The sequence below is a fragment of the Myxocyprinus asiaticus genome, chromosome 47 (assembly GCF_019703515.2).
Source record: "Myxocyprinus asiaticus isolate MX2 ecotype Aquarium Trade chromosome 47, UBuf_Myxa_2, whole genome shotgun sequence".
Classification (NCBI taxonomy): Eukaryota; Metazoa; Chordata; class Actinopteri; order Cypriniformes; family Catostomidae; genus Myxocyprinus; species Myxocyprinus asiaticus.
The window spans coordinates 18,973,091-18,998,646 of NC_059390.1; the positions used below are offsets into that span (position 1 = coordinate 18,973,091).

At 36.0% G+C, this 25,556-nt stretch overlaps 1 protein-coding gene and 1 pseudogene across 2 annotated transcripts; both read right to left on the reverse strand.

Moving 5' to 3' along the window:
- Positions 1–3,287, reverse strand: part of LOC127436613 (gamma-secretase-activating protein-like) — a 25,833-nt pseudogene extending 22,546 nt beyond the window's left edge.
- LOC127436765 (serine/threonine-protein kinase 38-like) lies at positions 2,081–24,075 on the reverse strand. Of its 2 annotated transcripts, XM_051691127.1 has the most exons (15): positions 24,028–24,075; positions 18,450–18,502; positions 10,517–10,656; positions 10,306–10,357; positions 9,924–10,046; positions 8,279–8,362; positions 8,061–8,184; positions 7,670–7,824; positions 7,397–7,499; positions 6,965–7,026; positions 6,050–6,167; positions 5,748–5,871; positions 5,468–5,563; positions 5,239–5,330; positions 2,081–3,648 (listed from the first exon to the last, which is right to left on the reverse strand). In XM_051691127.1, exons 2-15 carry the CDS (start codon positions 18,471–18,473, stop codon positions 3,521–3,523), a joined length of 1,425 nt encoding a protein of 474 aa, XP_051547087.1. In that variant the 5' UTR covers positions 18,474–18,502; positions 24,028–24,075; the 3' UTR covers positions 2,081–3,520. The 2 variants fall into 2 exon arrangements, with proteins under 2 accessions (XP_051547087.1, XP_051547089.1); XM_051691129.1 differs by lacking the exons at positions 18,450–18,502; positions 24,028–24,075 and adding an exon at positions 11,890–12,059.
- Between the last annotated feature and the right edge of the window lie 1,481 nt (positions 24,076–25,556).

The following is a 25,556-nucleotide window of genomic DNA, read 5'->3' on the forward strand; positions in this document are numbered from 1 at the left end:
GTGTTCAGACCTTTGTAGCTCCAAAAATCACATAAACCAAACATAAAAGTAATCTATAAGACTCCAATGGTTAAATCAATATCTTCAGAAGCCATATGATACAAGTGGGTGAGAATCAGATAAAAATGTAAGCATTTTTTTACTCTAAATCTCCACTTTAACTTTTGTCCTAAATTCTTCACTTTCACACGTTATTTGAAGGCTCTCCGTACCCATGAAGGAAGACCTTTAAGATTCTGGCATTTCTATATTTGCTTAAAATTCCCTTATTCACAGGAAAATATGATTGGAATTTGAAGTGCATAATAATCGCACTTCTCTCAAATAATCAAGGTTAGATCCAATAATAGGAACTTGTTACAAATATGCCATAACGGAAAATGAAACAGGGTTAAACTTTACCTAATAAATGAAGTATGTAGCAGGAGATTTGGTGATATGGTATGAGTGGATATGACAATAATTTAGTACATAGAAAACAAAGATGGGCTGGTTTGAGTATTTCTGTAACTGCTGATTTTCACACACAACAGTCTCTTGAATTTACTCCAAATGGTGCCAAAAACAAAAAACATCCAGTGAGCGGCAGTTCTGTGAACGGAAACACCTTGTTGAGGAGAGAGTTCAACAGAAAATGGCCAGACTGGTTTGAACTGACAAAGTCTACAGTAACTCAGATAACCGCTCTGTACAATTGAAGTGAGAAGAATAGAATCTCATGAGGGGCAGCATGAGGGGGACCTACACAATATTAGGCAGGTGGTTTTAATGTTGTGGCTGATCAGTGTATATATATATATGTGTGTGTATATATATATATATATATATATATAATTACACACACACACACACACACACACAGTATTCTGTACCTTATTCTCTGTGCTGTGAGGATCATATTTCCCAATTCTGGTAGTCCCTGTTGCCCCCTAAACATAAAGATTAAGCAATTAAAAAGTTTATAAAATTCAACTTTCAAATTCAGCTTTGCATGTATACCTATAGCACGCTTGACCTGTCAAATTAAAGTTTAAAAATTTACTAGAGATCGTTGTTGTGAACCGGTTCTTTTATCAAATCGATCGGACCGTATCGAACTTTGTAAGAGATGAACGGGTTTAACTGATGATGAAGCAGCACTGGACAGACTCGTGTAGAAAGTCTTCGTGATCCATCATACTTGACTCGAACTGAACCGAAAGTCCGTGAGACACAATGAGTTGTTTTATTCAATACATTTACCGTGTCATCTCCGGCAGATTTTTTTTTTTTTTTTTTCTAGTTTTAGATATAAATACTATACTATTTAATTATATAAAGGAAGATAAGGGTTTTCTGGAATCGCGAAAAGGTCGAAACGTGGCATTGAGTTTATTTATTAAATATATATATATATATATATATATATATATATATATATATATATATATATATATATATATATATATCCTCAAGATGGGGCGCTTGACTTTCCATTGTCTTCAATTAAGCACTACTTGAATTAACCTGTAAAACTTGTTGATTTAAAGGGATAGTTTACCCAAAAATTTAAATTCTCTCATTTACTCACCCTCAGGCCATCTCAGATGTATATGACTTTCTTTCTTCTGCTGAACACAAATGAAGATTTTTAGAAGAATGTTTCAGCTCTGTAGGTCCTTACAATGCAAGTGAATGGTGACCAGAACTTTGAAGCTCCAAAAAGCACATAAAGGCAGCATCAAAGTAATCTGTAAGACTCCAGTGGAAGTTATATGAAAGGTGTTGGTGAGAAAGATATATAATTAGGTCCTTTTTTGCTATGAATTCTTCTCCCTGCTCAAAGTCACCAAAACAACAATAATAATAATAATACATATATATATTAAAACAAAAACTAAAATAAAAACTAAATGTAGTCCTATTCAAAAAATACTCAAACTAGATATCACTAAAAAAAAAAAAAAACTAATAGAAAGTGAACTAAATTGAGAAGGCATTTTGAAAATAAAATGGAAATAAAATCAAAATTACTATAATAAACCTGCTTTAAAGGTTTAAGCGACCAATCACAACTTTAAAAAAGTATTTTCATATTTTAAACATTTATTTCCTGCTTTTAATTTTTACACTTACATCAAGTCAACAGATAACAAACAGCAAAGATGAATAGACTTACGCATATTAATAAGTAAAACCCCCAGCACCAATCTTTTACACATTACAAATTCCTCTTAGCAACATTTGCTAAGGTTGGCATTTGTTCTCTTTTTAGCCTATCAGGGCAGTAAATTGTAGCCATGCACAACAGCAGATGTCCAGGGACCAAATATCTTCAACAGTTAAGACAGCTTGAATGAGATGTTAAATTGTGGGTGACTAATTATTCAGTGAGTTTCATGTGATGTCACTGAATATGATTTCTTATCCTCCATAAATAATAATGCCAATACTTCACCAACTACCACCTTTTTATTATCACTTTTACTTTATTTTATTTTTATTTTTATTATCTATACTGGAAGTTTAATCACTAAATTAGTGTTTTCCATCGATATGCATGCACCAGCATTATGTTCTGTAAAAAAATAAAATAAAAATTGTACTGTAGAAACTTTGTCAATCAGGTCCAGCAAATTGGTTCGCGTTGTTGACAATATGCTAAAATGTTCTCGCAAATTAACATATTTAATTTAACACCCAAACAAAACCTTAACTGCCCTTCAAAGAAGCAAAACAGCTTTTAACATTAATCTTTCCTCAAATACCACTGAAGCTAAATGTTTTTGTTTAAAAAAAAAATTAAAAATGGTTCCATATTTAAGCAAAACTCACAATCAAACAAACAGAGAGAGAAAAAAAAATTAACCAACTAGTTCTCTGTGTGAAATGCACGGGAACAGATAAAGGGAGGATCGGCTACTAACTGGCACTGATTTAAAGAGGAACCACAATTCTTCATCTGGTCTGCTTCATTCAAGTATCTTTTAAGGTAGGCTGTAATCATACAACAAAACAACTGAACAAAAACAAACTATTCAGCATCAGGTAGTTAATTATGTGCTAATATTTTAACAATGTACTGTACATACTCCATTTAGCATTACACAGGTTCTCAAGTTCTTGGGGGAAAGAAGCTAAACAGTGACTGAGAGAACTCAACTTTATTGCAGTTGTCACCTAAGAGGTTTGAGGATAAAATGTACACCCTCTGTAATGTGAACGTAAGGCTTCAATGATGTATCTGCTTCCCTTTTTTATTTGTGACCCTGTGATCCAGTGTTGAAAAGCATTTGGACAACCTTCATGTCTCCTTTTAGCCGAGCAGCTGGACAAAAAATACTCTCCATGTGTTTGGGTAGGGACTCCTCTGAGAACAGGTCTACTATGTAGCACAAAACGGCAGTGCATAAACTTCTATGCATATGAGCTCATGGGAACAGAGAGAGAATCTCTGAAAGAAGCAAGAGGCCGACATTTGCATTTAAATTGTCTTTTAAGTTCCAAGCTACTTCCATGTAGGCTAACATCACTCCCGGTTTCATGCCTTGCCCGCCTTCATGTAGATAGGGATGGTTCCACGCTGAGTAAGTCCCTCAAACCGTTTGTAGGAGTAGTTGAGGAAAACCCAGTCTTTTGACTTAAAATCTGGTTCTGTCACATTTGTCACTGTAATGAGAGGTGAATAGATCAGTAAACAACAAACAGAGCAATGAAGTGCCCACAAAATATGTTCATGGTGCTACAATTTTTGTACTCTCAACTAAGGCTGGGTATCAGTACAGATTTCCTGATTTGATTCCGATTCAAGCTTTTGATTCAGTTCGATTCCAATTTTGATACGAGTTGAATAGATTCGGATTTATTTGGGTATACTTCAGTTATAATGTCCATTTTGCTTACATATGAAAGAAATTCTCTCAGCTAATGCTGTAAATTATACAGGGAACCTTCTAACTAACTACATAAAATAACAACAGGGCCCAAACCATGCAGTTCAATAGCTGTTTATTTTACAGTATAATAATCAACCAAGTAAAAGATTGATCTTGGGATTTTAAGAAGCAATTATCAGTTTTATTCAAATGGAGATCACAATTAATCAAACAAATCAATATTTTTACCCAGCCCTGATCTACACTAAGTATATAAAATGCTTTCCAACTAGACAACTTTACAGCTCAAGTCAGTTTGTACTGAAACATTTATAATACCAATGCTTTAATAAAAATATGAGCTTCAAATTTCTGATTTTAAAGGAAGTTTATTTTAGTTTTAAAAAAATCATTCAAGATGTGTATGACTTTCTTTCTTCTGCTGAACACAAACTAAGATTTTTAGAAGAATATCTCAGCTCTGTTGGTCCATATAATGCAAGTGAATGGTGAATAAAATTTTGAAGCTCCAAAAAGCACCAAAAGGCCACGCAGAATTAATCCATACGACTCCAGTGGTTTAACCCATGTCTTCTGAAGGAATCCAATCGATTTTGTATGAAACAAGCCAAAATGTAACTCATTTTTCACTGTACATCTTGCCATTACAATCTCTAGGCACCATCATGATTTCAAGCTTGATTACACTTCCTAGTGCTTGACCCATGCGCAGCGCTAGATGGCGCTAGGAAGAGTAATCGAGCTTGAAATCATGACTGCCAAGGAGACTGCTCTCAAGATTTATAGTGAAAAAGGAGTTATATTTTGGTCTGTTCTCAACCAAAATCGATTAGATTGCTTCATAAGACACTGATTAAACCAATGGAGTCTTATGGATTACTTTTATGCTGCATTTATTATATGTGCTTTTTGGAGCTTCAAAGTTCTGGCCACCTTTTACTTGCATTGTATGGACCTACAGAGTTGAGATACTTTTCTAAAAATCTGTGTTCTGCAGAAGAAAGAAAGTAACACATCTGGGATGGCATGAGGGGGAGTAAATGGAGTAAATTTTTGGGTGAACTATCCCTTTAAACCAACCGGAATGCCATAATGTATTGAACAAATAAAAAAAAGTGGAATTTGGAAACTAATTGCATATATTTGATCACCATATATTAATGTAATTTGTACATTTTACTGTAAAGTGAGAAAAATAAGAAAATCATGCATTTGGGTAATGTCGAAAGAAACAAATTCATTGCAGAATCATAGGAAAAATAAAATGGAAATATGTGCATAAATATGTATTTGTGTGTATGTTCAGTATGCCTGTATTGGATCACTGATATAAAGTTTTAGTTTGTAATCAAACAATCTTCACCTGGCTGTAGAATGTCTGACTCTGGAAAGTCATCAAAGTTGGACGTATCATCAATGCTCTTGATGTCAATGGAAATAGCAGCAGGTCTTTCTCTGTGCACAAAAGGGCACGATTGCAGTTACTTCAGACAACAGTTCTATATAATCATTCAAACAAAAATTTTGATTGCTTTAAAGTTGCCAAAATAAACATGATTTTGCAGTTCTGCTTGATTTCTTTGAAGATGTACCTGATGTGCTCCCAGTCCACTGACTCAAAGAAAGGGTGAGATTTGATTTCATCCACACTTCCTGATCCAATCCTGTTTTCTGCATCTGTGCAGTACCTAAAAAATTACCATTCATCGCCTTTCAGTTAAATGTTACCATACAGAACACAGTATGAAAGTGCAATCAATGTGAAAAAAAAGCAACCACAAAAAACAAAACGAAAACAAGTTTAACCTCAAACGGCCAGAGTTTTGTCTTTGCATTGTAAACTGACTCCACTTATTGAGAAATGTGTCTGACCTAAGGATCAGGTCCTTGGATCTCTCTGAAATAGGGACCTCAGGGGGGAAGGTCAGTGTTTCTCGCCAGTTCATGACTTTCCTGTAGGTTTCCTGTGGCGTCTCAGAACAGAAGGGTGGGTAGCCTGGTACAGGAAATCAAAACAAACACCTGTTTGAAAGCAGGAAAGCACTTACAGTAAAAGGGTTCTGCAGAATTTGCAGTCTCTACAGAGGTCTTTGCATACCTCAGTTTACCCGTACTGGGTAGACAGACCTGATCTGAAGCAGTTCATTTAGTGTTTAGAATCTGAAGTTTCTAACCTATCAACATCTCGTACATTATCACTCCAAGAGACCACCAGTCACACAGTTTGTTGTAGCCTGTCTGCAGGAAAACCTCAGGGGCGATGTAATCTGGTGTGCCAACGGTTGAATATGCCTGTATGAAAGAGGAATGGACTGAAGTCACCGAAATTACCAGACATTTTCTGTTTGAAGGGATAGTTCACCCAAAAATGAAAATTCTCTCATTTACTCACCCTCATGTCATCCCAGATGTGTGACTTTCTTCTGCTGATCACAAACAAAGATTTTCAGAAGAAAATCTCAGCTCTGTTGGTCCATACAATGCAAGTGAATGTTGTCCAGAACTTTGAAGCACCAAAAAGCACGTAAAGGCAGCATAAAAGTGATCTATACGACTCCATTGGTTAAATTCATGTCTTCAGAAGCGATATGATAGGTGTGGTGAGAAACAGATCGATATTTAAGTCCTTTTTTACTATAAATCTCCAGCTTTGACCAGCCTCGACCAGTAGGTGGCAATATGCAAGATGAATGCAAATCGACAAAAAAAACAAAAGAATGTGAAAGGGAGTGTGGAGATTTAGAGTAAAAAAGGACTTATATATTGATCTGTTTCACCCACACCCATCTTATCTCTTCTAAAGACATGGAATAAACTACTGGATTCTCAAAGATGAATTTTTATGCTGCCTTTATGTGCTTTTCGATGCTTCAAAGTTCTAGTCACCATTCACTTGAATTGTATGGACCTACAGAGCTGAAATATTCTTTAAAAAAAATATAAATTTGTATCAGCAGAAGAAAAAGTCATACACATCTGGGATGGCATGAGGGTGAGTAAATGATGGGAGAATTTTCATTTTTGGTTGAACTATCCCAAAACAGAATGTTCTATTTGCAACACACAGACACAAACATGCTCTCTCCTACCAGTTGCCTCCGGTTCTTCTTCCATGTTTCTGCCTTGCGTTTTGAGTTCATGTTCTGAAAAGCTAAAGGAGTTGACAGTTAACATAAGTACAAATACTACATGTTAACTCTCAATTAACACGGTGCCATAAACACTGCAGGCAACAGAAATTTTGTTTTAGATGAAGTATTGCATGTCACACCACAGTACACTACTGCATACAGTTCATTTTGTCTTTAATATACTTACTAGCAGTGATAGAGTAAATACTGCATAAAATAAGTGTTTGTTTCACTTTTGCTTTTGTGTAGATCTGATTTGCTGTTGTTAAATTGTATTATGTTTATTTACATTTACAGTATATCAGCCATCCTGCTCTCTAATTATCGGTATCGGGCACTGAAAATCAATTTCGGTCAACCACTATTTACTAGTACGTGTTGGTTACTCACAAAAGTCACTTGGAGGGTTGTGTGTGAGGTTCCGATAAAACTCAGTCCGATGGGCCTTCTTCAAGCCAGTGCAGAGGCCAAAGTCTGACAGTTTCACATGGCCCTACAAACCATAAAGACACAGCCTGTTACGCGGTGTTCAGTTTCACAGAGTAAAATAGCCATCCGCAAAACCATTCATTTCAATTAAACCTGACTACATTAAATACACCAATGTATTTGTAAGTCAGAGAGCCGGAAATAAAGCGAGGCATAAAGACAGAGCATTCCCACCCGTGAATCAAGCAGTAGGTTATCAGGTTTGATGTCTCTGTGAATGAAGCCCAGCTGGTGAATGGAGTCAATGGCCAGGACGGTCTCTGCAATATAAAACTGTGTAGCCTCCTCCGACAGAGTGTCTTTCTTCATTAGCAGAGTCATCATATCTCCTGAACACACACACATAAGAGTTACAGCCTCTGGGCTGCTGCTCTAAAAATAGGACTTTCTATAGTGCTGCTGTGAGCAGACTGGTGTTACCAGATCTAAAGGTCTCATAGTCTTTATGAATTATAGGGGAAAAAGCTTTCAATTTTTGTCCTCTAGTGAAGTATAGGCCTGTTATCTGTTATGTTATACATCTTTTGGGTAGTTTTGACAGTAGAGAACCCACAAGTCTTCTCACCTCCAGGTAGGAACTCCATGATGAGATAAAGATTGCGTTTATCCTGAAAACTGTAGAACATCTTTACTACCCAGGCGCCATCTGCCTCTACCAGGATATCTCTCTCGGCCCGGATATGAGCCACCTGCCCAAAGGGAGAGATACAGGTGAGGAGCGATGTTATCAATGGATCAGTACAGCAGACAGATGTCTATTTGGGAAGTAAACAGAATGTATACCTGCTCTTTCTCTAACATATCTGCTTTCCTGAGGATCTTCATGGCATAAATGTGACCCGTGTCCTTTTTCTGAACCAGGCGCACCTGAGTAAAACACAAAATGTTTTTCACAGTCAAAGGGTATTTTCAGAACTGCCTTGGAGTTTCCCAGAAGGGTATGCTCAGATTTGCTTCATACAGTGACATATCATCAGCATCTTTCTCATTTTCTTAGTGAGATAGTGAGAAAAACATATTTCAAAAACAAACATGCAAACCATCACACAAACACACACTAGCTCTGTTTCAATTAACTAGTGAGCTGCCTATCTAGACAGTATTTTAAGGTATCATAGACACGCTCCGACATGAAGGCTGTTCCTAAAGTAAGACAGCAACTACTGTCAGAAATGAACTTTTCAATAAAGGGGCAATCATTTTCAGGGGCATTTTTACATTTATGAGGGCATTCCTGAAAAATATACTGTCATTTCTATATTCAAATACTTACATTTAATCAATTAATTTACTTGAGGTATCAATTTGAATAATAATTAGATTAAGAATATATATTTTCTCCTACCCATAAAATTAAATCAACATCAAATGATATTTTGTGAGATAATAACTAAGCTTAGGGGGACCTGGGTAGCTCAGCGAGTAAATATGCTGACTACCACACCTGGAGTCGCAAGTTCGAATCCAGGGTGTGCTGAGTGACTCCAGTCGGGCTTCCTAAGCAACCAATTGGCCCGGTTGCTAAGGAGGTTAGAGTCACGTTAGGTTAACCTCCTCGTGGTCGCTATAATGTGGTTCTCGCTCTCGGTGGGGCACGTTGTGAGTTATGCGTGGATGCCGCGGAGAATAGCGTGAAGCCTCCACACGCACTAGGTCTCCGCGGTAACGCGCTCAACAGACCACGTGATAAGATGCGGTGATTGACAGTCTCAGACGCGGAGGCAACTAAGATTCGTCCTCCACCACCCGGATTGAGGCGAGTCAATACGCCACCACGAGGACTTAGAGCATATTGGGAATTCCAAATTGGGGACAAATGTTTTTTAAAAATCCAAATAAATAAATAAATACGCTTAGAATATTAAAAACTATATCAGATGTTATAAATAAAAATTATAAATAAATAAAAACAGAAACTGGGGTACTTTTTGGGCCCACATTTCAAATTTCAGGGGCACTTTTGTCGATTTTGGGGGCATTTTTGTCAGGAATCCCCCTTAATATCTGACCCCGACAGCAACATTATGCTGCCTTCTAAGACACCTTGTTTTGGTCAAATTTTAAGGTAAAATATATAAATTAAATACTGGATTTGCTTACATTAAATTAAATACAATAAATTAAATAATAAAAAAAAAAAAAAATTTATGCTTACAGTATTTGAGTATTGTGCCGTTAGGTTAGCAACATACTAACATCAATTTCTATTTAAAAACCATCTGTTGAATCTCCCGTGAGCACGAGGAGCACAATTTGTGTAGCAAGCAAAGTTGCCTCATTTCAAATCAATCATTCATGACGTTCCATTTTAGTTTGGATGCTGCCTTTTGTGGGAAGTGCTTATGTAGTCAGTAAACAGTAAACAGTAAGGCAACTTCCTAGGTTTTGTCTCAGTGCTAAAGACAAACACAGACACTGAAGTCCTCACCTCTCCAAAAGCTCCTCTCCCGATCACTTTGAGGGACTCAAAGTCATCGAGACCCAGGCGCGTCCTCTTGAGCCGCAGAAACTCAGTCTCCTTACGAGCGTGCAGAGAGCGCCTCATACTCTTCTACAGCATCAAACAGACACAAAGCAAAATGACTTGAATCAAACACAACAACCTTTTTTTGGTCATGCATTATGAACGGCATACTTAAAGCAGGACACACTGTCTGAGTCCCATTCAAACCACTCTTCCATATTCAGCGATAAGAAAAAAGTATAAAGTAAGAATATAAGCACTGAATGTACGACTCTCATCATTAAAAAGACAAAGTGCAGAATAATTTGAATAAGCTTCTTTAAGGGCACACGTATGGACATCTCACCTCTTCATCAGGTAAACCCTCCTCATCCATCACCTTCTCCAGCTTCTTCTGCCTGAACACATCAGAGAGAACAGCTGCTTCACAACCAGCCACAACAAAGAAGCTTTATTCTAATTGAATGTGATCAACCAACACTTGACTGAACAGATAAGTACTGATAAGTGAAATGGTTAGAGGAAGCAGGTGTAGCGGTCGTTGTTGCCATGGTTACCTCATCTCCCTCTCCTCATGCTGGGTGAGCAGGGTGCTGTAGAAGTGCTCCAACGTGAGTTTGGCCACCGTCACTCGCTCACGAGTGTGGTTGCTCATGGGGAGTGGTGCTGCCATGCCTCCCGTCATGGCCATGCTAGTCTGTAACAGGAAAATCATTTGCAAAGCAGAGATCTCTGAATACAAATGAATGCACCTTCACCAGGGACAGTATGCAGCAGAGGAACAAACCACAAGATTAAGTGTGCCAACCAAATACGACTACATGTGTGGATATAAAATATTTTAATATTAATGATGACCACTATTGTAAATAGATAAATCATATTTATACACAAGTTATTATTATTTTAATTGCTTTTTAAAATGTATGTTAATTTGTATAATTATTATTATTATTATTATTATAAAGTAAAACAGTAAAATAATAATATAATAATAATAATAAATCTATAATAATAATATTTTTATATTAATAAATCGACTAAATCACAATGAAGTGTAAATTAAGTTTTTAAACTTAATTAATTTATCATTATAAAACAGTATAATAATAATAATCCACAATATATACTAATATCGCAAATTGATAATATTGTAAATGTAACCAATTTGTTTTAATTTTAGTATTTTAAATTAATAATAATAATTTGATAATCATAATAAATCGATTAATCATAATCAAGTGTAAATTATTAACTGCTCTGTAAATTAACATGAAAGCATTTATTATAAAACAATAAAATAATTGCAATAATAATAATAATATTTAATAACATCGCAAATGAATATATACTAATAGTGCAAATACTGAAAAGTCAATTTCAGTCAAACAATTTATTTTAATTTTATGTTTATTATTATTAAATCAAAGTACCCGAAATAACAACAAAACAACATAATGTGACATTAATTATTTGTGTACAAATGCTTTTGAAAATCCTAAACAATGAATCACTGCTATTATTGCACCTGCTCATGATGCGGCCATTGATGTTCAGTGAATGTTGGAAAAAAACGCAAACAGTGATTTGAGCGCGCTCGGCCTCGAGTTGCGTGCGTGACCTTGCGGACCTGAACATGCAGTTTGACAGGTTTATAAAAACAGATGCATTAAAACGGACCGACCACATAGATAACAGGGATAGTCTTATTGAATGAAAACTGAAACATGCGTCGTCCAACAAAAAATAATGGACAACATGATGGATAGGCGATATATGTCCCGTAGCAGCATTGCGATTTTGTATGCAAAAGCAGACGTCACACATCTGCTGCTGAAGCATATATTATGACCGTCAGTCTGCCTAAAGCTGATGATTTACAGCAGCTCTAGTGAGATTTATTTCAATGATCATATTTCTAAATTCTCACCTCCCCGTCCTCCTCCAGATTAGACAGCTTGCAGTACACGCGTAGACGAGAATCTGGATAAAATAAAGCCAACTGAATGGCCTTGACTTGAATGGCAGACTAAAGACTGAAGGAGAAACGCTCAGTGAACGCTCATGTTTATTCCTCTATGAGGACTGCGCTCAATCTGTGACCCACCACCCCACACACACACTCATGCTGACAAATTAAGAGTCCTGGCATCTGGTTGCATTTTTTTTCCAAAATAAAAGTTCAAAAATTGAAAGATAAATAAAAATAATAATAATAATAAAAGATCTTTATAATAATGAAATCAAGCAAGTAGGTTTTAGCATTTGGATATAGAATTCAGGTCATTATAATGTTTGGTGGAAATATAATATATATATATATATATATATATATATATATATATATATATATATATATATATATACACACACACACACACACACACACACACACACACACACACACAGTACTGTGCAAAAGTCTTAGGCACATAACATGTTTCACAAAAACATTTGTCTTAAGATGGTTATTTATATTATATTTTGAGCTTTAGTGTATCAGTAGGAAATATAAATGTTAGACTCCCAAACATTTCTTTTGCAAATAGAATAGAATAGAAGAACAGGGAGCCCTGCAATAGATGGCATGGTCCCCACAGAGCCATGGCATGCCACCCCCCCCCCCAATTAAGCAATTAAGACAGCCTAAATAGATTGAAGAACTGTGGCGAATTCTCCAAGAAGCTTGGAACATCCTGTCTGCCAACAACCAAGAAAAACTGTGTCCAGATGTACCTAGGAGAATTGATGCTGTTTTAAAGGCAAAGGTGGTCACACCAAATATTGATTTAGCTTTTTTATGTTTACTGGACTTGTATGACGTTAATTGATAAATGAAAACTATTTATGTCATTATTTATTATTCTATTCTAGTCTGGTCTGGGCTAGTCTAGTATATCATCATATTGGCTACACCCCCAAATAGCTGGTACCAAAAAAATTAAAATCCTCTTTAAAGGAATATTCTGGGTTCAATACAAGTTAAACTGAACCGACAGCATTTGTGGCATAATGTTGATTATGGATTAAAAAAAAAGAATAAATAAATCATATTTGAGATTAGTGAGGCACTTACAAAGGAAGTGAAAAAGGGCCAGTCTCTGGAGGGTTTAAAGGCAGAAGTTTTTATAAAAGCACATACATTAATTATTCTGTTAAAACTTGAAAGCTGTAAAGTTGTTTACATAATCATTTTATGGTTGTTTTAGGGTTTACGGCAGCAACAATCAGTTGTAAAATTGGCTATAACTTTATACATAAAATGTTAGTAGGTAATTTTATCACACTAAAATCATTTTAACATGCATAATGTTTATGTTTTGTGGCTATACTTTTGAAACAGTGTGTATTTAAATGTTTTCGGATTGGTCCCCATTCACCTCCATTGTAAGTGCCTTACAGAAACCCAGATTTTTCCTTTTTTTATATATATAAAGAAAAAGAGGGACAAGTCGAAATTAATTTTTGTTGTAATCAACTTTATGCCACAAATGTCGTCGATTGAGCTTAACTTGTATTGAACCCAGAATATTCCTTTAAGATATGCTTGGACCAAAACTAGTGACATTGTCAGTGATATACATACTGTATGTTCAAAACTGTAAACAAAAATGAATTGATATATCTCAGAAGGATAATCTAATACATTTAAAATAATATTATTTTATAACAGATGCAAGATCTAACAAGAACCAAGATCTTCAGGATATCATAAGAAAGATACTTTATTAATTCCTGCAAGAATTTTTATTTTATTTTATTTTTTTCCGCATAGAGACTTGGTGTTTAGCATTTTTGCTAAATTGAGTTTTAGGTCTACAGTAAGACACATGGGATTTGTGTATTGCAATATTCTCATCAACAGCAACTACACAACCTAAACACAGCAACAAATGCAGTGAATGTGCGGTGACAATATACAGTACCACATACAGTACACATTTCAGTATAAAAACAAACCTAGTCAGACATTTATACCTGAGAAAATAACACACATACTACAAGATATTTAATGCAAAAAAGAAAACATGACACATGACTCAATTCAGTCCATCCTTGATGACAACACTGATTATTTTTCTATGACATTTTTGAATATGCAGAGTCATAAAAAAGTGTAAAACGTAACTAGTAAAGCTACATACACTTGATGTTGAAGACCTAACACAGTAGAAAATTATGATCTTCTGTTCTAGTCCAAACTCATATTATTGCTAATAAAACAGCATGAGTTGAGTGTGCATGTGTCTTTTAGGAGTTTAATAAACTGTCATCGACAGATGAGCGCAGAAACCAATAAACAGGCTAGGAACAGCATGATGGACAGGCTTATTGTCACGGCCATTGATCAGGAAAATAAAAAATGCACTCCATGTCAAAAAGATTGCCGACCCCTGTTTAGAGACACAGAATATGAGAAGAAAAGTAGACTAGAAAAGTAGAGTGGATTTAATTCATTTTGTGGATAGACAGGTTGTTATCAAAGAAGACAAACATGACAGTCGGATAATGCATATCTGAAAGGCTGTCTAGTTAATGTGTGTTTCCTTGAGGGTGGTAAGCATGGCAAGATTCTGGCCAACTTCGTATCTTCTGAGATCTCATTCAGTCACGTTATACAGAGGTGTTGTGTGCTCAGAGGTTAAGAAAATCTCAATTAAAGCAAGTCCGAATTCAGTTTTCAATTTTCTTTTTAAAATATCCACTTGAATTTTATTTTATTTCCTGGCATGGCTAAAATTACTGATTTCTTTCAAAGGTCTCCTTTGGTCAGGTGACCCTGATTTTGCTGCGTGTTAAAGATATTTGACCTCTTTGGGCTCCATGGTGATGGGAAAGTACTGCCAAGAACAGTCAAAATCAGCCTGAATCACCACCAACAACAGATTACCATCAGGAATCTGCTGAATCATAAACATCCTGAATGCAATAACAGAAAGATAGAAATTGAGAATGGGAGCCAGACAGAGAGAAATAAATAAAGTTAAGTTTATTGACAATCATCTCATTAAAAAAGTTTAGCATTATAATCAATGAAGCCATCTACACTGGAGCGTACAAAACATCACATTGCATGAACGGACGCACCAGTGTAGACAAGGTGAAAGTGAGCATTTAAGGGAATAAATCTAACTTTAGTTTTAAATCTACACATAAAGAACGATGTTTTCAAATGTTCTTCCAGTTCACTTTCGGTAAGCGAAACATCCAAAACATCTCCTGTACTCTCTGTCTGACTGTTGCTTCTGAGTGTGTATGTGTGGCTGCATGAGCCTCCTCCATCTCTATGTTTGATTTCTGAGTACTCCGGTTCAAACAAATAAGGCTGGGCATTGAAATGCATCTATTCTTCGACTTCAAACTCTTGTGACTTGTTTTTTTTTTTTTTTTTTTAACATTCTGTTGTCTGGTTTGTGTGTTCTGTTTTCTGTTGTTATTATCGCTGGTGGTCCGACTGAAGCAAAACCAAGTGGTTTCTCGCTTGAACGCCCCATCTTGTGAGCAGGGGCAGCGTAACTGCTGCTCTCGTGAACTCTCGTGAACACGCAGGACAGCAATAGTCGTTGAGCATTTTCTCTAATAATACATTTGAATTTGGATTGTTTCTCACCAAACCTTTTCATATGCCTTCAAAACAAGGCATGAGTTGCATACAATAATTTATTAGACTTCAGAATTATACATTTGTGTCCTAAATGAAGCATGAAGAGGTAGTCACCCTAAACTGCCATTGTATAATCTCAATGAGCAAAATTATTATTATTATTATTATCTATTTTTTTATTTAATTATTTTATTTTATTTTTTTATTTATTTATTTTTTTTTTCAATTTCTTCCTTTGTTTTAAGAAAAAGAAAGTCATATGGGGTTATGACTGAATTTTCATTTTTGGAGTAACTATCCCTTTAAGTAACCACGTTGGAGAACAGAGGTCCTGCTCTGAAGAGGTAACCATAGCAACACTAAGCTGCTCGAGCGCTTTCCATTAGAATCGGACGGTATTTCGATAAAATATGAGAACTATAATTTTTATATATCTTTTATCTTGATTTTTTTTATATCACAAACAAAATAGTGTTTGGTATAAACATTGTTTTACTGTAAAATATTTGACGTTTAGACGTTAGTTGACAATAGTTTGGCTAAAAGTGCCTGAAAATTACTTGGAAATAATTTTTAAATAAAGTTAAACCTCTTGAAAATCATTGCATAATTTGCACTTTGAAGTAAGGTAAGCTCTTGTGCATTATTATTATTAGTAGTAGTAGTAGTAGTAGTAGTAGTAGTTTCCATCACTAAGAAAGGATTTTTCTTAATATTGTAAGAGACAAGGTGCAGATGGACGACAACACTTCTAGACATTATTGGTAAATAAAATGACTCTCATATTTAAAAAACAACAACAACAACAACAACAACAACAACAACAACAAAAGCAATATTCCCTCGGCATATATGTCATCACCACTAGAGGGCATCAGAGCTTAAAATTTGAAAACAAAAAAACAAGAAGAAAAAGAAACTGACTTTTAAAGCTGAATCTGGGCATGGGCTTTCTTTTCCATGATAAAGTGAAAGATTGTACTCTTACTTTGGATATCTCCCACACTTGATGATGCTGTTGGTTTCTTTGATTGATGATTCATAGATCACGCTGGGATACACTGTGTCACTCTGTGTCACTCTGTGTCACATGGCTGCAGCATTCCCCCATTTGATTTCTTACTGGACAGCAAACTTAAAGCTATACTATGAACTATACTATTGTTAAAAAACAACAAAATGTTATTAATGAGAAAGTGCAACAAAAATTTATCTTCCAAACCATGTCTTTACTTTACCCAAATACACTTTGATAAACCTATAATTATGATTTATATTTTAGAGCTGTCGGGACGGATTTTGCGGGAAATTGCATACGTTATTCGCCTGTGCGTGTCACGTTATATCCGTACACAGAGAAAATAAGATACGGCTACTGTAGCGCGTGTGTTGGTGTAGCATGAACCTGAAAGTTTGTTGTCACAACCAATGAGAAAAATTTACCATGGATCATTCAAAACGGCAAACCTCCGGGGAATCACTGGTTGTAAAAACAAAGAAACCCCGAACAGAGCAGAGTCTACAAGCAAAAAGAGAAAGCGACAGAGTCAACATCAGCTTGGCTTTTCAGAGGTGGCGATAACTCTGAGATCTGAAAGGATTTAAAAGCGACCCAGAGATGGCTTTTTTCTTACTCAACAGGTAAGATATTTTATTGATATGGTTTATGTATAGTTGTGTAATCACGTCTGTGTGTGTGTAGTGAAATACAATAATTATACTATAATTGGTGCAGAACTTTTCACTTGCTAGCACACGTGTATTTTTCTTTATAACGGCAATAATTTATATAAATAAATCCTTTAGTCCTAGGCTTGCCAAGGACATGTGAGTCTTGAAATGATGTTGACCACATCTATAAATTAGTTACTACCGTGGTCTGTTTGGCCAGAATATCCTGCAGTTATAAAAACTTTACAACGTTTGACCTTATCAGACTAGCAATGGTTATGTCTAATGTTAACGAACGTTACCTAACTTTTGTAACGTCATTTATTTCAAAACATCAATGTTTCCAATAAGTCAAAACAACAGCATAAGATATGGCACTTATCTGCTCAGATGACGTTTTCGGATATCCGTCTTTTCCTTTCTTTTGTTATTTTTTTGTCCATTCGCTCTGATAAGATGTCCTGTATTCATGTGTACACTGGTGCCTCGAACCACATTTATCTGCGCAGAGGAACAGTGGCGAGGCACAACTTGTGTCATTACCAAAACAACGTTTTTCCGCAAGATGCATGCAGTTTTATTTTTTAACCGCTAGAGGGCCAAAAGTTACATAGTGTAGCTTTAAGTATGAATTGAAATGATATGAGTATGAATTCAAGATTAAAATGCCCCATCTTTTTCAAGCTTTATCAGCTAAGCAAGTGATACACAACATTGATTTCAATAGTCTAGATAGCTGTAAAAATATTTGTCACCTTTGATCATGAATATTGCTGTGAAATCCATGACCAAGTGCTTCTCTGATCTCTCTTTCACAAACTGTACAAGCAATAGCACACACGCATGATGATGAGGACAGCACTTACATGAATGGAATGAAGTCTTTGCTGTGTCACATCAAGAGGAAGGAAAGATACAGAATTTATAGAAATGAAAGGGCAGGTGATGAAGATTATGAAGGAAGAGAAGAAAGCAGCACAACAAACATACAGGTTACACAAATGCATGATGAATGTGAAGTGATGGTATTACTTTGCAATCAGTTTTTAACTAAGACAACACATACACTCCACAAAGTAATCTGATTGCCACAGACTGTAGATGTTGAAGTCTAGTAAAGATCTGGCAGAGGGAAAATGTCTGATTTTACAAGGGACAAACTGAGTCATTGATGTTTTCAACAGCAGAAAATGTTTTAAAACAGCCTCACTTACATTAGGGAGTTTGATAGGAACCATCTCAGTGCTGCCAGCAGGTTATAAAATGGCTGAGAGTGGAAGAAAAGCAGAATGAGGGAAACTATTATAATCTAACCATCACCCTTTCATTTCTATTACAGAAAGAATTTATATGTCAGAGCTTTTGAACGAACAGAAAACATAGAGCGAAAAACCTTCTTTTCTATACCATCCCAAAGGAACCCTAACCTATAACATCTGCCCATAGTTGCCTTAGATATGTTTTCTTTTTTACCACAGTAGTTCAGTGAGCCTGATGCAAGCCTAAATGTATTTGTCTCCCTGAGTCAAAATATCATCACAACCAAAACCCTGACATTTCAGGCAAATGCTGCTCAAAACATGACTGTGATACATAGACAAAGCAGCCCCTAAACAGTGCTGAGGAAAAGGAAAGCTTTTTAAAAGAGATTTTCCAGTGAGTTTTAAGGTTACATAATGCTGATAATTACAGTACTTGCAAGACAGCCCTGTATTGATATTCCATAAAGGGAAGGTTCACCCAAAAATGAAAATTCTCTCATCATTTACTCACCCTAATGCCATCCCAGATGTGTATGACTTTCTTTTGTCTGCTGAACACAAACGAAGATTTTTAGAAGAATATTTCAGCTCTGTTGATCCATATAATGCAAGTGAATGGTGACCAAAACTTTGAAGCTCCAAATATCAGGGCAACATAAAAGTAATCCAGACAACTCCAGTGGTTAAATCAGGGGTCAACAACCTATGGCACACGTGCCAGCATTGGCACACGGAGGGGTAATCACTGGCACACCAGCAACGGCGAGAGAGTAGACTATTTTATTAATATAAATCCTGCACCTGCATTCCAATCTACATCTTGATGCAATCTTTCCTCGTGATCACGCAGCGTGTTTTCATGAGCTGAATGGGAGGCTAAACAAGAAGTTAAAATGTGACGAGACAGACTCGTGCAGCGCGTGCAAGCTATTCGCGCATCATGAGCCAGCAACGCTTCACTTTTGGTTACTCGAGTTAGTAAACGCGGCCACTTTGCTTCGTTCAGGCTGCGCGGATGACAGCCTACATTCCGTGTTCCATTTGTTTCTTATTGCTTTCAGAACAACACGTGATGTAATAAGGAAAAAAACACTATTAATCCTTGAGATTTCCAACCCAGTATACAGATACACTCTCCTTAAGCCATGGTCACACTCAAAATTATGTTAAACAATTAAAAGAGAAAGCATAAACCCACAATGTGGGGTTCAAAAATCTGAGACTATTCAAAATATAAATTAAACCTGGAAATAAAGTTTTAGGATTTTGCAGGTGCGATTCAACGAAAAGGGCTAAATAGTTGATCAGCTTGTGATGCGCAAATGGCTTGCACTCACAGCGCGAGTCTCGTCACACTTTAATCATGTTTAGTCTCCCATTCAGCTGAAGAAATCACGCTGCGTGATCATGAGGAAGGATTACATCAAGATGTAGATTGGAATGCAGGTGCGAAAAACATCATATAAATAAAATAGCCTGCTCCTCTCTCACTGTTGCTAGCGTACTAGTGATTAACCCTTGGCGTGATTTTGAAAAATGTATGACAAAATATAAGAAATATTTAAGATTGCACACAATTTCATGATCAGTAAGCAAATTTGTGACATTAACTGTGTTAACTCATTTTGTACAAAAGGACAGGTTTTCTTTCATTAAGGCACTTTCACAAGATGCTCTGTTAAAATTAACATGCAAGATTTTTCACATGCGGGATCATGATTATATCATAATCATCTGGTTTTTCAAAAAGTTTTCACTCACACTGTTATGCTGATAATATCATTTGTAATGAAAAAGTAATGATTAAAATAGAAAAATTTAAAATAGAAACATTTTCACAAGTGGACTCAAACTTCGAAAAATCACACACATGTGCTTCGGCACAGTCATTGACCAGGAAAATAAAAAATGGCACTCCATATCAAAAAGGTTGCTGACCAATGGGTTAAATCTATGTCTTCAAAGTGATATGATAGGTGTGGGTGAGAAACAGATCAATATTTAAGTCCTTTTTTACTATAAATTCTCCTCACTGCACAGTCAATTTCCACTTCACTTTCCCATTCTTCTTTTTCTTTTTTTGGTGATTCACAGTCTTAATGTGTATCGCCCCCTACTGGGCAGAGAGGAGAATTTATGATATAAATAGCTTAAATATTTATCAGTTTCTCACCCACACCTATCATATCGTGTCTGAACACATGGATTAAACCACAGGATTACTTTTATGCTCCCCTTATGTGGATTTTGGAGCTTCAAAATGTTGGCACCCATTCACTTCCATTGTGAGGAACTACAGAGCAGAAACATTCTTCTAAAAATCTTCATTTGTGTTCTGCAGAAGAAAGAAAGTCATACACATCTGGAATGCCAGGAGGGTGAGTAAATCATGAGAGAATTTTCATTTTTGGGTGAAATATCCCTTTAAAGCTTTTGGTTAGGGGTTTGTTCTAGATCCTAATGCTATTAGTATTAAACTTACCCTAGAAGTATTAAACTTCAGCTCAAAATGTACAGACTCAAAATTTGTTTTGGCATTTATTTTATCTTTACATGTGCTATCTGTTTTTGAAAAGAAAATTAAGATTAAAGTTTGAAAATCTCCCATTGACTCCCATCTGCCATTCAAAATTGACAGTGATGACATCATCTTAACATTTGCATACTTAATCGTGATTGGTCTTGCTTGTATCTATGTATCTGTATCTATGATACCATGTATCTGCCTACACACTGCAAAAATGGCATCGCAGAAACAAGATGAATACTGAGTGTTGTCGTGTGGTGACAACTGGATAGCAGCTCTGATGAGGTATTTCATTTACCTATGCCAACTAAAGCCAAACAAATAGGACACTGCATCTATGTGTACTTCTGCAGTCAATTCAAGATGTAATTCATAGATGCTTAATCATTCATTTTTGAGTTTGTACAAAATCCTTTTGTTGTAAACATTGCCCACTAACATCTACTCAGTTAACTTGCATAAAACAAGACTTGTACTACACATACAGTATATTACTAATATTGGCATTATATTCATGCTGATTAGCCAGAGGAGAAAAGCTTTCTAAATCCTAAACTTATACTTTTGCTGCCTTGCAAGTGCTGTACGAAAAAAGTACAAAAATTGAATCATTAGGGGTACATCAGCATATCATTGGGGCAGTACTCTCAGAGGTACACCTACTCTAACTTCTTTACATCTTAAGGTACTATTATGTACCCTTTAGGGACAGGTAACACACTCAGTGTAGTAATATGTACCCTTTCAGGACAGACAATGTACAAATAAGTTCCGAATGATATGGAAAGAGTACAGTGGGTATACCTTTAAGGGTACTACCCCAGTGACAAGCTGTTGTACCCCTAAAGGTACAATTTTTGCCATTTTTTTAGTTTTTTTGACAGTGATAGTGAAATTTAAATCTAGTTTCTGACTGTTGTGTTCTGGTGGGAGTTAAATTAAAACAAGCATGAGGATGCTTACACTGAGCAGGAGTCAAGCACTGCTTGCTGAGTGAGTATTCGACTTACACATGGCCTAATCGTCGTAGAGAGAAATTCTGTTGAAAACAGTCACACATACACACTACGTGACACAGTATTTACACATTAATTCACATCTTTGGAAGAGACATTGTTGAACAAGTTGATGTAAAATCTATAAAATGTTCTCCGACCTTTTGAACACGGCCATTCTCAAGAGCTGTGACATCACAGACCCGTCAACTTCCCCCAGAAACCTGCTGCCCTATAGATACAGAGAGTTTAAAGAGAGACATGTGACTTCAAGACTTTACAGTTATTTATTATTTATTTTACCTGGACGTTCATGATAAGAACAAGGACAGGCTGAAATGAACGCGTTTTTGTTCTAATGTCATGGGCATGCTTCACTGCTTGATAAAATACTCAAATCAAATTTTAAACAGAAATTGGACTAAGTAAGGCTGCAGTCCAACATCAGAGTCAGCGTTTACCGCACCCAGCATGCTAAATTATTCATTTAACCACTGTTATCCTTCTTCTCCTCTATATATACACTGATGATGCACTGTTCTCTCTCCCTCACCCATTCGAACTCTTCTAATGATGGAAAACACCTCATGCAATTATTTATTTAGTCATTAATTTCCACAGTCACTTCCCTTGGCAGTGGGAAAAAGTCAGTGTTAAACAGAGCTTTTTTTTTTAATCTGTGTTGTTCACAGCACAAAATCTTTATTCAGAGCCCATTGTATATTATGACATAATTTGATATATACTGTGTTTGTGTGTGTGTGTGTGTGTGTGTGTGTGTGTGTGTGTGTATATATATATAAAAATATTTTTTTTTTACTGTGACCTCCTTTCAGCTAAACCATGCAGACTCAACTTTAGATAAGATTTTTTTTAACTGCATGTCATTTCCCCATATTAACCTAAATCTCCAGGGACACACACACAAAAGAGCCATTTCCTATTGCCAGGGTTTCCAAACTTTTTGAAATTAACTTTCTTGGATACAGAGCTTAAACATAAGATTGATTCAGACTGATTTGCAAATTAATCATTTAGACTGATTTGTGAACTGTTTCAACTAATTCACAGAAAACAAACTGACCCAAAAGAACGATTCACCGAGAAGGGACATCACGTTTGCGAGCAAGTTTACTCTCTATGCAAGAGCAGTATCTGTTCATTCAATATTTTAAAGGGATAGTTCACCCAAAAAAAAAAAAACAAAAAAAAAATATCTCATTATTTACTCACCCTTTTTGATATCCCAGGTGTGTATGACTTCACCAGGACACATTTGGAGAAAAATAGAAAAATATCTTAGCTCAGTAGGTCCTAAAAATGCAAGTGAAAGGAGATTTCTCTTTTGAAGCGCCAAAAATCACAGACAGTCAGCATAAACGTCATCCATACGAATCTAGCAGTTAAATGAATGTCTTCTAAAGCGATATGATCACTTTTGGTGCAAAAAAGATCAATAAGAAAGTCATACATATCTGGGTGAGTAAATAATGAGAAAATTTTCATTTTGGGGTGAATTATCCCATTAATGCAGAGAAAAACTATATAATACATATTCTTGATGGAAACTTCCATGACTTTTGAAATTTTATTAATATCCATGACTTTCCCAGGCTTGGAAAACACAATTGTAAGATTCCCTGATTCTGTTAAAATTCTCTTTGATTTATTTTTTTGCATTAAAACTATTTAGAAATAAATAATAACATAAGAAATACATCATAAAAAAATGTTCATAAAGACTTTTTTTATATATATATATTTGTTATTGCAATATTTGAGGATTGAAAATACACCTGTCACACAAACACTTTAACACATGAGTGTTCTTACGTCAGTCCTGTCCTTAGAGATGATGATGAAGCCATTATTGTCAATGACAAAGCAATAAAGATGGAAGGAAAAGAAAGAAAGAAAGAAAAAAGAAATGCAGGGTGGCAAAACCTAATTTAATCTGCACAAATGCTCTCTATGATTGTCCATCACTATAAATCATAAAGATACTCACCGCATTATCAGTACAGCTTAGAGGACAAAGCCCCTCTACTCCTGAACACTATGAATAAGAAAAATAGATAGATGTTACGGATGACAGAAATGGAGGATTTATATGTATTAAGAGAGCTGAGGCTTTATTGTTTTTTTTTTTTTTTTTTTTTTTTTTGGCTTATACCCGCATTTGTAATGTACATACATCAGTGTCATTTAATATGAAGCAGCAGTGAAAAAAAAACAAAAACACTAATTGATATGAAATTTTTGTCTTAGTGTTGACAGCTTAAACTCAACTTATAACATAACTGTTCTGCCTTTCAGCAATCACATGACCTGCGCATGAATGAGATGAGAGTATGGACAGGAACAGCAGAAACAATTCCTGATGTACTTGTGAGCACTTAGTACTATCGATGAGCCTATTCCTGATGCCAGATGTTGAAAGACTCTGGAGCTGAACTAGCTATTTGTTTTTCTTTGATTTGCTACTGATCTCTGTTCAGGGACTGGAGGCCCACAGTGCTGTAATTTTCCAAAGAGAGACACTGCATATAGGGCCTGTGTCTTTAAGTGTGTGTCCAGTTTGGCTCACACTTATTCAGGCCTGTACAGCATTAAGCTTCGCTCTAATAGCTTTACTTCAATCCCCCAGGACCAAATCTAACATTACTAACCATTACAGCATGGAAGCACATGCTTAAAACATTTGACAGACTAAACCTAAATTTGTATTTTAAAAGTATTCATATACATATTTCAAATTTAAAACAGCAACAAAACATCACACTCATACCCTGATATATGCGGAGAGAGTGACAGAACACTCAAGAGTTGGAACGAGTAGGGGGCCTGGAATCTCAGCGAGTATTGACACTGACTACCACCCCTGGAGTCACGAGTTCGAATTCAGAGTGTGCTGAGTGACTCCAGCCAGGTCTCCTAAACAACCAAATTGGCCCGGTTGCTAGGGAGGGTAGAGTCACATGGGGTAACCTCCTCGTGGTCACAATTAGCGCATTGACGGTCTCAGAAGTAGAGGCAACTGGGACTTGTCCTCCACCACCCAAATTGAGGTGAGTAACCGCGCCACCACGAGGACCTAGTGAGTAGTGGGAATTGGGCATGCCAAAATTGGGGAGAAAAGGGGATTAAAAAGAAGAAATAAAAAAAAAGAGTTGGAACAAGTGCAAAAAAAATCCATGTGTGCTTTGTGTCAAAGTCTGTCAGTCTTTTTCCCACTACGATACATGCATGTTTCATCCTAGTTCACTCAGTGTTGTGCAGACATGCATTGCTGATAATCCTTAAAGATTTACTTAATGGATTTGGATTTTAAAATGTCAAACATTAAAGCAGTAAGAATAAACACTTGTGGCGGCATTGTTGGATCTCCAATAACAGCAGCATCAGTGAATGTGGCATTAGTTAATATGACTGCAGTCAGGAGTGAGGACAAACAGGGCTGATGTGCCAGCTGAGGTGGAAGAGTGTTCAGTGAGGGATGGAAAATCCCAGGGGGACAAGAATGAAAAGACAAATGAA